The sequence below is a fragment of the Pediculus humanus genome, genomic scaffold (genome assembly GCF_000006295.1).
Source record: "Pediculus humanus corporis 1103172107562 genomic scaffold, whole genome shotgun sequence".
NCBI lineage: Eukaryota > Metazoa > Arthropoda > Insecta > Psocodea > Pediculidae > Pediculus > Pediculus humanus.
Window position 1 is genome coordinate 266,282 of NW_002987177.1, and position 14,408 is coordinate 280,689.

At 33.4% G+C, this 14,408-nt stretch overlaps 4 protein-coding genes across 4 annotated transcripts; 3 read left to right on the forward strand and 1 right to left on the reverse strand.

Annotated features, from left to right (window-relative positions):
* Nucleotides 1–4,768: 4,768 nt before the first annotated feature.
* Phum_PHUM217020 (uncharacterized protein) lies at nt 4,769–5,862 on the forward strand (the record flags this gene model as incomplete). Its single annotated transcript, XM_002425678.1, has 4 exons — nt 4,769–5,150; nt 5,245–5,502; nt 5,613–5,761; nt 5,812–5,862. 4 exons carry the CDS (start codon nt 4,769–4,771, stop codon nt 5,860–5,862), a joined length of 840 nt encoding a protein of 279 aa, XP_002425723.1.
* A 26-nt stretch (nt 5,863–5,888) lies between these two features.
* Nucleotides 5,889–6,691, forward strand: Phum_PHUM217030 (uncharacterized protein; the record flags this gene model as incomplete). Its single annotated transcript, XM_002425679.1, has 3 exons — nt 5,889–6,209; nt 6,295–6,507; nt 6,587–6,691. The coding sequence occupies 3 exons, from the start codon at nt 5,889–5,891 to the stop codon at nt 6,689–6,691; spliced, it is 639 nt and encodes a 212-aa protein (XP_002425724.1).
* Nucleotides 6,692–8,033: 1,342 nt separating this feature from the next.
* Phum_PHUM217040 (uncharacterized protein) lies at nt 8,034–11,584 on the forward strand (the record flags this gene model as incomplete). Its single annotated transcript, XM_002425680.1, has 7 exons — nt 8,034–8,096; nt 8,450–8,668; nt 8,745–8,927; nt 9,013–9,231; nt 9,315–10,009; nt 10,348–11,095; nt 11,201–11,584. The coding sequence occupies 7 exons, from the start codon at nt 8,034–8,036 to the stop codon at nt 11,582–11,584; spliced, it is 2,511 nt and encodes an 836-aa protein (XP_002425725.1).
* Nucleotides 11,585–13,011: 1,427 nt separating this feature from the next.
* Nucleotides 13,012–13,385, reverse strand: Phum_PHUM217050 (heat shock protein, putative; the record flags this gene model as incomplete). Its single annotated transcript, XM_002425681.1, has 2 exons — nt 13,012–13,203; nt 13,356–13,385. The coding sequence occupies 2 exons, from the start codon at nt 13,383–13,385 to the stop codon at nt 13,012–13,014; spliced, it is 222 nt and encodes a 73-aa protein (XP_002425726.1).
* Nucleotides 13,386–14,408: the final 1,023 nt, after the last annotated feature.

Below are 14,408 nucleotides of genomic sequence, written 5' to 3' on the forward strand. Positions count from 1 at the left end.
AAAATTCACAAGCATAATTTTGGGAAGCATACTAAAAGCGGAAATGGAATTCCAGTACCAGAAATCTAGGAAGAAAGCATCCATTCTTATGTCAACTGATTTCACGAAAAGGCTATTCTGAGGTAAAGCTATTTTTACTAAGTAAAGTTCACCTATCGTCTAATGAAAAAGAGAAGATTCAAACCAGTCAAAAATTAGCAAGAACAAATCCAATTAAAAATAACATAAGAGTCAATGAAAAACTTAGTCCTGAATTTAAGGATCCATACGAGGTCAAGAAAATATCTGGCAAAAACGTTTTATTAAAAAATCCGTAACAAGGAAGTTACTTATCACAAAACCGTGTTCTGAGTAGTTGATCTAAAGAGAAATCCAAAATAATAATAATTTAATCCTTTTATTTTTCCCATATAGCTAATCATCATTTATTTTATTATTAATCCATTAATTCTTTTCTATGTTTCCTATATAAAATTTTTATATTTTTCAGAACTTATGTCAATTTTGTTTCGAATTTCATGTCTCTTGATTTTATTCTTTTATCTTTACTCTTTATGAAACATTGTTCACTAACGAGTATTGCCTAGGAAAGGTTCTACTACTTGCAGCTATAAAGTTTAAAATTATGTTCCTGATAAGAAGCCAATGTGAAGAGATTCAACAGTCTACCATACAGAAGACATAGCACCTACTACTACTCAAGGAGTCTCAACCTGGACGGAACCATTCAGAACCCGACATAGGAAGCTGTCAAATCCGAACAAGAGGAGAAAACAAATTCTTTTTTCAAAATAATTGTTTTCCGTCTTAAGGGGGGAGGTGTTATGATCCCGTACTCAATATTCACATTTTCAAATTTTTATAAACAAAAGACTGGCGACGAACTCGAATTGTTCTTCTTTAGAAGCGAAGCTTCTAAAGACTCCTTCTTTTATTTTATTTGCAAGTGTTTGCTAGTTCCCATTGTTGCTCGTTCGAAACAGTTGACTGACGAAAGACCAAAGTAATATAGGCAAGCTACACCGCTTGGCGTCGGTTCATTTGATTTTTAGTCTAGCTGTAATAAGTTCTTGTTTATTAATATTAGTTTTGTGATAGTTTTAAGTGCTTGTTCATTACTTACAAAAATAAAGAACGAACCGAATATAACAATATGTACTATCGAAATGATAAGGTTTCGGTTATTTCTCTCCTCGCACACCACCACCACCACAAGACGTGACATAACGGAACGTGACGTGACCTCCCCGATTCCCCCCCCTTTTTACTCGCGACGCGGTTTTAATGAAATGGCGCCAAAATAAAAGAAAATTTTAAGGGAAAAGCTCAAAGTATTTTGTTGTTGTTTTTTTTGCTTTAAAACGAACGAATTCGAAAATAATTTCTTTTCCCTTTCGTTTCCTTTCATCCCCCCCCCACGCCCACGCCCCCCAAAAGGAAAATTTCCGTTGGATTTTTTTTTTAAATCAAAGAAAATTTTTGTTTGTTCGAATTATTATATATTATGAAAAGTTCTTTTATGTGGGAGGGAAAGAAAAAATTAATATTTTCGAAAACCGGAAATAGCTTTTCCGACATTTTGTTTCCGGTCGGTTGTTTTTTTTTTCGTAATCTGACATGTGACGATTTTACCAAAAAAAAAGGTAAAACAATCAATTAAAATGTTCAAAAATTAATAAAGAGAGAGAGAGAGAAAGAGAGAGAATGGCGGGGGAAAGGGGATGAGCGGGAAAAACGGAAATGAAAATTGCCCTTTTCATACGTATCGGATAAGAGGAAGAAGAAGAAGAAGAAATGATATAAATAATAATAATAATAATAATAGTAAAGGAGAGGGTTTTACACGGAGTGATAATAAAAATTTCATTATTTATGTTAATAAGCCAATCCGATGCTGTAAAGAGATTTGGAAGAGAGAGAAAAGCGGCGGGCGATAAAAGGGATGAATGCGGTTCATAGATTGGCGTAGGCAAGGGGAGGGTGGCAAAAGGGAATAAAATAGGGAAAATAAGGAGAGGGGAGGAGGAGGAGGAGGGGAGGGTGGAAGAGGTCCGTGACCCGACAAACAATCAATACATACACAACCCTACGATTCACTCTTTCTTTCTCTCTCTCTCTCTCTCTCTCTCTCTCTTACTCACTCTTGAAAAGTGGCAGTGAGACTGTTTTACTAATATTTGCTTCTTGACAGAAATTTTCTTTTCTTTTCTTTTCTTTTCTTCCTTTTTTCGAGTTGTTTCTTTTTGCCCTTTTTTTTTTTTCTTTGTCATTTTCATTTTCGGGATTTTGTGATATGGAAAGGAAATAAAAGAAGAAAAAGAATTTAAAAATTTCACATCTTTTGTCATTCGTTTCTCTCTCTCTCTCTCTCTTGATCCTTTTCACGGCCGAAATTCACGGTGACAATTTTTTTTGTAATGGAAAAATCCGAATCGCCGTCGTTTTTATTTTCCTTTTTTTCCCGTTGTTATTATTATTATTATTGTTTTTTTATGTTTTTTTCGTTTGTTCGTTTTCTGTCTTCGTTTAAAATCGTGTTCCTTCGTCCTTTTTTTTCTTTCCTTCTTTTCTCTCTCTCTCTCTCTTTTAAGATATCCGTTTAAAAGTTTTTAATATTTTTTTTTCTTCTTCTGGTGCTTTCGTAGAAATACGAATCGTTCAAAACGTGTTGTTTTACTTTTTATTAATATTATTATTATTATTATTATTATTTCTTCGTTTCTCTCGTTCCTTCCAAAGTCGTAGGATTTTCCGAAAGCCATTTCAAATAGTTTCGAACCTCGCTAATAGTTCCCCCTGTACCTGATGGAAAGTCGTCGACGTCGTCACCCCGTGTGCGGGGTAGAATTAGGAAAAAAAACCTGATTATTCGTACCTTTTCTCTCTCTCTCTCAGCAAGGAATTTTACAAAAATCGTATCGAAACGTTAATTTTTAGAGCAGAAGAAAAAAAAAATTTTTTTTTTTACTCGCTTATTTTTAATTGAGTTGATGAACAAAAAAAAAAAAAAAAAGTTTCTTTTATATAGAAAGTAGGCAAGCATAACGACGTTTTTTTTTCTCTCTCTCTCTCTCGTAAAGTCGCACAAATTTCATTCATTCATTCATTCATTCATTCATTCGTTGGTTCGTTGGTTATTTTTTATCGTTAAATTTTTTTTTGTTGTTGTTTTTGTTTTTTCTCATATACGAAAAAAAAAAAAAAAGCAGCAACATTTTTTGCATGAAATATTTGTCAAAGAAGTAACATGAATTCTAGTTTTCTCTCTCTCTCTCTCTCTCTCTCAACGTGAATTTTTATTTGGTTTCTTCTTTATAAATAAATTATTCGTACCTGAAGCTTTTCAGGCTTGACCTGCCTTCATCGACGAGATGTGTGGTGGTGGCGCTTAAAAAAAAAAATCCGGCGTGTTCGTCCCACATTGCACGAACCCGATCACGAAGTTGATCGTTTTCACATTATTATTATTATTATTATTATTATTATTATTATCATTATTATTATCATTATTAAATTTTTTTCGAATGAAAAAATTCGTTCAGGTTGTTGCGATTTGGTATGATTTGTTTTTAGGTAATATAAAAAACAAAAATTGAGGCGGCAACTTGCGGCAAAACACCCTTAAAGTAGTAATAAATTACCACCCCCTCCCCCCTCCCCCATTTTTTTTCGTCTGTCTTATTCTTTTTCTGGTCGACGTGGAACCAAGCAAATTTTTTATATAATTTTAAGTAAGAAAAATTTAAAGTTAGATTAGAAATTTCGAGAAATTTGGGGATCCGACCGAGAAGAAAATCGTTTAAGGGTTAAAAATGAAGAGAAAACAGGATGAAAGAAGATTCTCCAGAATTTCTTCCATTTTTTTTTTTTTTTTTTTTTTCCGTTAACGTAACGCGTTTGTGATATATTGCAAGGGGTGAGAGTGCGTCAACTAAAAGTCGTTTCCGGGCACCTCCTCCTCCTACTCCTACTCCTCCTCCCCAACATTTTTCTTACGACCTCCCTATGAATTCTCTCGATCTATTTTCATTCCCGGTCGTTTTATGCCGAAAGGGAAAAAAAAAAAAAAAAAAAAAACATTTGGTTACTGGAGTAAAACCTGGTTATTATCATTATTATTATTATTATTATGAGTTTGTTTAAAGAAAGAATTTTTAATTAACGAACGATAAATTATTTTTCGGGGGGGGGGGGTTGGGGGGGTAAAAACCGACCCAACTTTTTGATCGTTTTCAAATTATGGAATTTTCTTTACTTAAAAGTTCTTCGATTTGGGTGTAGGTGATGATGATGCGACGTGGTAACAGAAAAAAAAAAAAACTGATTTTGTTTTTTCACCTCGGGGACGTGCGTGCGGACGTGCGTGCGTGTGAATGCATGCATACTGGAATGCATCGAAATCGCGTGCGTGCGTGCGTGAATGCGTGCGGATGCGTATGCGTCGTACGTGTTTTTTATATTTAAATGAGTGTTTTATGCATTTTTATTGTTTGTCATAAATTGAGGAGGAAATTTTTATAAGAACGAAGAAACTGGAAAAACTACTTTTGGACAAATGGGGAGAAAAAAAACAAAAAAAAAAAAAGAAATTTTTACGTGCGTGTGTGGATGACGTAGATATGGCAACGATGATTTTTTTTTCCATTTACGGTTTACCTTTGATTCCTTTGACAAAAGAATCGCGTTTAAACTCAATTATTTGGCGCCATAAAGTTGGCATCATTTAAATTTTTTTTTTTTTTTCCTGCAGGTTTCTGCTGGACAACACATGCAATTAACGGGAGAATTAAAACCGAACGTGTCGGTTGCTGCGCAACAACAGCAAGGAATGTTTTTCAGTCAGCAATCGGATTCGTATACAGTTTCACAATCTCAAACGATTAATTTCACGCAACAAAATCTTCGTGGACGAGGTGTCGGAACCGTTTCTCGTCCGGAACAACAACATAAATTACTTCAGCAGCAGCAGCAGCAACAACAACAACAACAGCAAATGATACGAGCGCAACAGCAACACATGGGCATAAGACCACCGCCGCCGGAATACAAACCTTCTCAATCTCAAATCATTCATTCCATTCAACAGCAGAGGTTTACGGCGACGTCGACGCGGAGACAGGGACCCGGACAACAACCCATGCCGCCCTCAGGTTAGCCATTTGGACATTTTTTGTCTTGTCTCGCGAACGTATGTACGGACGACCATATTAAAAGTTTTCTTTTTTATTTGATAATATCAAGCAGGTCCAATGATGAGGCCTCAACACGGGGGAGGAGGAGGAGGAGGAGGAGGAGGAACCGTTTTTATGGGTAATCAAGGAATGACGAGAAACATAGCGCCGAGCGGTTACATTCCACGACAGAGACCGCCGAACGTGAGCGTCGGACCGGATGGTATGCCAATGAGTAATCGAGGAGGTGCCGCAGATTGGAGGCATATTCTAATGTCACAACAACAAAACATTGGCCTAAGTCACGTTCGACCATTTTCCACTCATCAAGGTAAAAACAAAATTTTTTCCTTGTTTTGTCTTTTTCTTTTGTTTTTTTTTTTTTGTTTTAAAATTGTTTTTAACAAAAAAAAAAAAAATATGTTTCTTCACGTTTTAAAGGTAACTTTGCCGCCGTTCAAAACAATCCCGCCGGAATGCAGATGCATCAACAGATAAGAGGTCAATTGCCCCCGAGGGGTTCTGGTCAAATGCAAATTTTACCTCAAGATCAAGTTATAATGCAAGGGCAACCAAACAATCCGAATCAAGTAAGGATTATTATTATTATTATTATTATTATTGGCCTTTTAAAAATCAGACATCGAATATTGGGCTGGTGGTACAGGTATATCCACTAAATTTTATTTAATAAAATCGAGTCAATTAAGCAAATATATGAAATTAAATTTTAACTGTGATTTAATTGTCGCAGATATCACAGGGGATTCTTTTAAAAACAGTCATTATGGAAATCTTTACGATTGCATCAAAGAAAAATTAAATCGAGGAAAATATTTTTCCAATCAAGAAAATTCAGAAAGAAACATTCTTAGAATTGCTTTGCATTCTTTAGATTCTCCTTTATGGCGTTACGATTTGAAAAATGACAATCAAATAAATCTGAGTTACTTTTATCAGTTTTTATATTCGTTGAGATCATTAATCAGGCAGACATACAGTACCTGTATTATAACCATACCATTTAGTAAATTTCAGGTAAATAAATAACATCATTTTTCATAATAATAATAATAATAATTAATGTTATTTTAATGAAAAAAAATTTTTTTGGATTTTACAGGATAGTCATGTTGATAAGTGTTTACATTTTAGCGATATAGCAATACAACTTCAATCATTTGCAGGGACAAATTGTGAAAATGTGGTGCCATATAAAGACTACCATGGTTTTTTTATCATACAAAAATTGGTAGCCATTAACAGTTTAGTCGCTTTCAATTCTAACAAAACAAATTTAGCATTTAAACTGAGGAGGAAAAAATTTGTCGTTGAGGTTTGTCAAAATACTTTTTCATTCGATTTTATTATAGAATATGTTACAAAATAAAAAAGAAATTTTTTCAACGTTTCAGGAATTTCACTTGCCACCCGAATTGGAAGATTCTGCTGAAAGAGAACAAGACGATTCCGCCATATTGACTTGTTCCTCGGTCAAATCGAAAAAATTAGATTTTTAAAAAAGCAAAAAAGTTTAAAGAAAAAAAGAAAAATGGCTTTTCCAACTCTCTTAGATGCAGTGACAGACAGTAAGTAAGAGAATAAATTTAATTTTTTAGAATATGTTTAATTATTCCCCCCCCCCCGCCCGCAAAAAAAAAAAAAATGGGTTTCGCATGTTGTTGTTTGTTACTCCAACGTTGTCAAACTTATTCCCGTTTCAAAAGGGAAGACATTTCCATAGAATTAGAGAGGTTGTTGTCAAATCTCATTTTCCATGAACGAATGAATTTTTGGTTATTCCAAAAAATAATAATAATAATAATAAGTTTTTTTATTCACTTTCACTTCGTTTTTTTTTTTTTTTTTTTGTTTTTTAATTATACCATAAAGTCCAACCTGTTTACCATTTAAATTTGTTCATCCGTGTTTCCTGTCGGTTGTTTACACCCCGGAACTTTATTCCATTCAGACAATTTATCAGTTTTCGAAATGAGTTTTCATTCTATTATTCTCCATCGCATTTACACGTACAAGGTTTTTTATTATTATTATTATTAAAAATTTTGTGTTATGTTTTGTTGTTGTGTTGTGTTTTGTTTGCATCAAGTTTAAATCGTGTGTAAAACTTTTCGATAAATTTCTCTTGTTTACATTCTAATTTGACATTTTAGGGAGTTTTTAATTTTCTGGAAAAGTTTGGAAAATTTTTTATAATTTTTTTTTGTTATGGGAAAACCGTTGGAATCATGGAAGTTCATGTGATTTTGTTATTTTGTTGCGGTTTTTGTTTTTAGATATTGAATCGTTATCTGGTTTTTTTTTTTGTGTGTAAACCGATGATGATTGTCTTTGTAGTTGTTCGTAAAATTGTTTAGAGTGAATGTTAAAACCAGAAAAATTAAATTAAAAGATTTTCTATTTTTTGTTTTTGTGCATTTGGGTTCGTTATTCATTCATGCGTGACTGACTGACTGACTGACTGAGTGACGTTCTGGGGGGGGGGGGCAGCAAATCACTCGGATGAAGTTTATCCATAGACTATGAAATCTGTGGGTTCTTCCACGTTTGAAATTTTTTTTTTTTTTTTTGAAAAAAAAAATCATCGAAACGCAACAAATCGGAACGATCACGTTCGCACAATAACAAATAATTTTTCGAAAATCTGTGTCGAAGAGAGTGTTTAATTGTTGGAATTTTTTTTACGTAATTTGATTAGAGACGAAACGTAGCGTGCGTGAATGCGTGAGTTCGAAATCAGTTTGAGTTGTACCTGAAATACCTGCGAGACGAAACCAACAGCGTTCGATGGGAAGAAAGGAATGATTTAAAGTTTGAATTGTTGAGATATAAATAAATAAAATGAACGAAATGAAAATAAATATTAGAAAAATTGCATTTCTCTTATGTAATTTTTTATTTTTGGTAAGTTATTTAAAATTATTTACAAAGAAGAATTTTTTTTATTTGGGGGGGAAAGGGGGGGGTAAAAGGAAGTGTCGACAGATGAATTTATTTATTTATTTATTTTTTTTTTTTGGTTGGTATGATGACCTCATTTTTCCGATTTCTTATTGTTATTTAAAAGGGTTAATTGTTATTTACGAGTTTTACTACACAATCCCGTAAATCTGTCATCCCTAGTTAATTTTTTAAAAAAAAAAAAATGTCGTCGTAAATATATTTTTATTCATATGTATTATTAGATAATTATACTCTTTGTGACCCACAGGATTTCCTTTTTTCTCATATTGGGGTTTTTTTTTTTTTTTTTTCAGGTTTCCGGTGTTGGTTTGGTATTATTGGGATGCGTGTTGCTCAACGATTATCCGAGAATTCTTCTTTCGAGATTATTTATCGAACCTGAAATCATTTCGCAACCTTTATTATATTACGTTGCTTTGGCATTCATATCTGCTGGTCTCGTAGTATGTGCTGTCGCCATGTTGGGCTGTTGGGCATCTTGTTATTCGGATTCGAATTGCTTGATGGGACTGGTGAGTTCGGACTGGAATGTTTTCGAAATCAAAGATGAAAATTTTTTTTACATTTTTTTTATTTATTTGTTTTCAGTACATGATGTTGCTTATTGTCCTGTTACTAGCGGAAACGTCTTTTGTTGTCGTCGTCGCGGTTTGTCCTCAAGTTATTGGAGTTGCAGCCGACAGAGATCAAATGGTTGAAGGATTAATGAATAATTATGGGATTCCCGGGAGGAGTCAGTACACGGCTGCCGTTGATTTGGCTCAAACTCTCGTGAGTGTAACTCAAACTTTTTTTTTTTTTTTTTCAATATTTACAAAAAGCAAATAATTTATTTTATATTTTTTTTTTAAATAAGCTCGAATGTTGCGGAATGCAATCTGGGTCAGATTATGACGGTTCAAAATGGTGGAAACGCGAACAAGAGACCAAACACGATCTTCGAGTTCCACATTCGTGTTGTTTTTTAATGAATTCAAAATACGACGCTTCGGTTTTTTTAGATCCTAAACCCATCAATTCGTCTCTTTGTCAGGCAAAAACAAATTCCAGGTATCAATATGGAAGACACGTGAAGGTATCGGACTTATTCGTAAAATCCTTTTCCTTTTGTACGTCATTTTTTTTTTTTTTTTTCATAAGATTTAAATTATTTTTTAGGGATGCGTGGACAAGTTAAATTCATGGTTCAAAGATCACGTGAATATTTTTCTCACCATAGGATTAGCTCTCATCGCGGTACAATTGCTCGTGTTTTTATGCGCTCTTTTGGTTTGTTTGCGTAACAGGATCCCCACGAGTTTAAATTCGTCGGAAACGAATTTAAATGTTTCGAAAAAGTCTCAAAACCGTGGTAAATCCGAAGGAAAAAAAAATCAGGGCCCGATTTCGTCGTCGGAGACGAAAACTAACGCCGTTCAAATTCAAAAGGTCGATGATAATTGTTTTTCGAAAAATCATTCGACACTCTTCGACGTGGAAAAAAATTTCACGAATCCCGATAATTATTTTTTGAATAAATTAAACGTCAACGACGAGTTGTTGGAGGGATTACCCAATAGGGATTCGCCAACATGTTTGCCTCTGGTTTTGAGAAATGATCATTTTCAACGTTTCGACGAAGTCAAATCGACATCCAACACGAATTCGATGAAGAAAAATTCAATGAGAGGAAAAAAGGTTTATCGCAGTCAAAGGAATAAAGAACCGAACGTTTATTTTACTCCTCGTTACGACGAAACGAACGGAACGGATGGTTTTCATAATAATTTCGACGTGTATAAAATAAACGGCGAATCCAAAAGTTATTTTTATCCTGAGGAAAATTACGGAATCGAAACAGGAACGTACGAAAGGTGTAAAAATACCTGAAGGTGGATGACTGGGAACCTTGAAAGGTACAAATTTTTTTTTTTTGTGCATAAGCAATTATTATTATATGGTTGAAATAAAATGTATATATCAGGGTCACGTACCATGGGTGGATACAAATAAGGCATTCTTTATCTTAAATTCCAAAGTCACGCCATGGAAATAAGAGAAAATTTACTGATTTACTGATTTTTTATTATTATTAACATTTCTATTTTAAATCAAAACTGATAAAAATTTCGAACTGGAAATTAGTCTGGAAAAAAAATAATAATAATAATAAACAAACACGCGTTTTTTTTTTTTTTTTTTTTTGTTTCAGTGGGACTGTACAACACAATGACACAAATGAGTCAACGGATGATTGCTTCGGAACTGAACGGGTTCCCAGTCATCAAAAATCAACAGTCAACAATGAAAACAACGCGTGTTCGTCGACCTTAGATCCGTGGAACACGATTGGAATCCCTCACGCGGAAGAAAACGACGAGGGAATCAAATCGAGTCAAATCGTTCGTAAAGCCGTTCGAGATATCGAATCCGGTTTATACACGAACAATTGTCAAAACGTCGAGGACGATAGGAAAAAAGAAAGCGTCAAAGACAAAATAGACATATCGAAAATGAAATTGTATTGGCAAGAAAGGGAAAAAAAATGCGAGAGTGAAACGTTCAAAGTTCCGATGTCGGCAGTAGACTACAGAACGGATTATTCAGGTGAAAAAGATGAAAATGTCATTTTCGTCAAAATAAACGAATCCGAGGGTTTGCTGCTGAAAGCAAACGAAACATTAAAATCGTTTGTGAAAAAATCCGAAGTTGAGAAGAATTCGGAGGATGGACATGTTGAAGATTCTTTCAAATCCAAGGACAAGGAAAAAAGGTTGAAAGATTTAAGAAGGATTTACGAAAAAAATTGGACGGGAAAAGGAGGGAAAGATTTGGTGGATTTCAGGGATTTAAATTTTTCCGGGAGGAGAAAAACAAAGTCACGGGAAAATAATAATAATAAACGTTTAAAAATGTATTCTTCGTCGGACATCTTCGAATTCAACACTCAAATACCTCGTGTCAAAACTTTGAATTTTTGCAAAAAGGACAAAAGAAATTTGTCGGGGAGGAAAAGCGGAAGGAATAATAATAATAATAATAATAATAAAGTACACCGATCGAAGAGTTTAGAAAATTTGAAAAAAGGAAACGGTAGGGATTTGAATGCGTGGATGAAAAAAGGAGGAGAAGGAGGAGGGGGAGTGGCTAGAGAAGATCCACACAATTTTCCTCCCGATTATTTTCACGAGGAAAATTTGGAAAAATCGACGGGGAATTTTTTTAAAAATTCCGCATTTTACGCTCTCCGATGCGATGTGAATCCCATTTCCGGTACGAGGAAAAAAAGATTTTATTTAACTCCAGAGGTTTCCACGCCGGAAGTGGAAAATGGGAAGGATTCTAAAAAAATCCAATACGATAATTTCACGGCGAAAAAAAGAGAATTCGTGAAGCAAAAAGTTAATTATTTTGAAGTTTTTAAAAATCTAGACGATTGTTTGTGGTGATTTATTTAAAAAAAAAAAAAAAGAAAAAAAGAAATAATTATAGACTATAGATTATAGTAGACCGTGTCAAGTCTACTAGTGTGCCATTAATTTTTGCCAACTGTTTGTTTGTTGGTTGTTGTTTGCACAACTTTATGATTCGCTCAACGCGTCACCTTGTAAAATTTTCATCATTGTTTGTACTCATAACAATACGAATGTTGAAGAATTCAATGGAAAAAGGTTTGAGATGATTAAAATATATATATATAAACTGTATATAAAAAAGATGCCATTTTTTTGTTTGTTTCGTTCCAGGTTTGTTCGTGTATTTTACGAGCATTTTCTACGTCGTCGTCGTCGTCATAACCTCAAAATTTATTAATTTAAAGAAAAGAAAAAAAACAATGATAATAATAATAATTAAAAGAAAAGTTACGGACGTGACGTCAACAGGTACTACTACTTTTACCCACGTTTTTTTTTTTTTTTTTTTTTTTAATTTTTAAAATGCCCCTAATGTATATTTGTATTTGCGTGTGTGTCTGGGTCTTTTAAAAATGGGCGTGGTTTGTTTTTAAATTGATGACGTCATTATTTATTTATTTTTTACTTAAGGGGGATAGGATGGGTGTTGTAAAAAAAAGAAATTTATTTATTTAATTAATTAATAATTTTTTTTTTTTTTCGTTTATTAAAAAGTTAAAACAAAAACTGATGACGTAATAAATTAAAATTACAGAGAAAAATGAAATAAAAGAAAAATTTTTAGCCGATCCTTGCCAACGTAATAAACAGAGAAAGAAAAAGGAAAAATAAGGAAAACTGATACGCAACGCACAAAATCAAGTAAATTATTATTATTATTATTATTACTACTATTATTATTAAGTTATTCGATTAGAAAAGAAAAAGGAAAAGGGAAACAAATTTTTTTTTTTTTTGTTTGTTTGTTTGTTTTTTTTTTTTTGGAGAAACAAACAACAAACAAACAAACAACTGGTAAGGATCGTTGTCGATTGAAAAATAATTTTTTATTCGTTTGTTTTTGTTTTTCATATTTAAATTATCTATTTTCATTGTCATTTAAATTAATAACGCTCATTATTATCATTATCATTACTATCATTATCATTACTATCATTATCATCATCGTGGTTGTCGTTGTTGTCGTCGTAATTTCCAGAGTTACGGAATTCGTTTCGGAAAAGGAAAATTTTCTTCCTTCTTTCTTTCTTTCTTTTTCTTAAAACTCTTGATCAATGATAATAATAACGACAATAATAATAATAATAATAATGGCGACGTCGGCGGCGAAAAAATTAAAAATTTTAAATTATTATTTTTATTATTATTATTAAATTAATTATTGCTTCTTCTGTTGTTGCTCCTGTTGTTTCTGTTGTTTATTATTATGATTATTATTATTATTAGTGAAACTACTTTTTTCAATGCGTTATCGGAATCATTTTTTCTCCGCCGGTCAGGGCCGGAAGTGGTGCTTCGACGGTCAAAACTCCATCTTTGCTAAGGGATGATTTTATCGATTCCGGATTAGTTCCTTTGGGTAGTAAAAATTCTCTGTTGTATTCTCTGTAAACCGATTTGCTGTCTGATTTCTCTTCGTGTTTAGCATGAACCTGAAACGAATTCGTAAAATAAAATAAAATTTATTATCATTATTATCATCATTAATTTTCGTACGCGTTCCCGGCGCCACGTTAAAAAACGAATAAACGGGAAAACCGTTGAAAGATGAAGAAATGCGTGGTCGCGACGCCTACTCAACAACGAATCGTGCCTTAAACGGAAAGTTGGGCATTTAAATGATGATTCGTTATGAGTACGCGAGCATCCCTTACGAAAAGATTTGCGTAGGGGGGAGGGGAATTTCGTTTTTTTCCCGTGCGGCGGCGACACCGGTTCGAATGTGTATTACTTATATAATAATATTATTATCATTATCTACCGCAAATGAGCCTTATTTAGTCTTATGGGAAAATGATTTCGACCTTGATTATCGTTAACGACCTTCGAGTATTTAATTGATAGGTATCACTCACACGCTCACTCGCATACGCATACGCACACGCACATACGCACACGCACGTACTCACACCTTCGGGTATTAGTAACGCCCCCGACGTCCTTTCACAATCATTTTTTTTTTTTTTTTTTTCGAAAATTGAAAATGGTTGTTGCGTATCGAACGATACATCGATCGATCGATCGATATATCGATCATCGTCTTGTTTCCTCTCCTATGAGACGAACCTTGAAATTTTTGAGTTTCGTTAAAAAAAAATTTTTTTTTGTTCGTCGTGCCAAAAATTTTTTAATTTTTGTGTGCTTTCGCCGTTACGTCCTTTTGTTTTTTTTTTTTTTTTTTTGTAAAAGTTGGCAACCCTTGACGATTTTGACGTCCTTCTTTCTTTCTTTCTTTCTTTCTTCTTCTCGTTCTTTCTGTCGAGTTTTAAATTAATTTTAATTGAAATTATTTAGGTGCGTAAAATTTGGCCCCCCGTTGGATCGTCGGGCGTCTTGCTTAATTCTTTCTTATTCTTTTTCGACGATTCGTAACATATGTCTCGTGACACGACGATTTAATTAAATCACGTGATTTATCATTACTATCATTATTATTATTATCGAAATTCGATCGTGTTTGCGGAATTCCCGTATTGGGAGGGGGGGAATTTTTTCTCAACCTTTTTTCCCGATATCAACTTACACGTGACTAAAATAACGATAATAATATTGATAATGATAATAATAATAATTTATTACAATAGTAACGGATTTGGTTTAAAAAAAAAAAAAAATTAGCATTTCGCGGGTTGAAAAA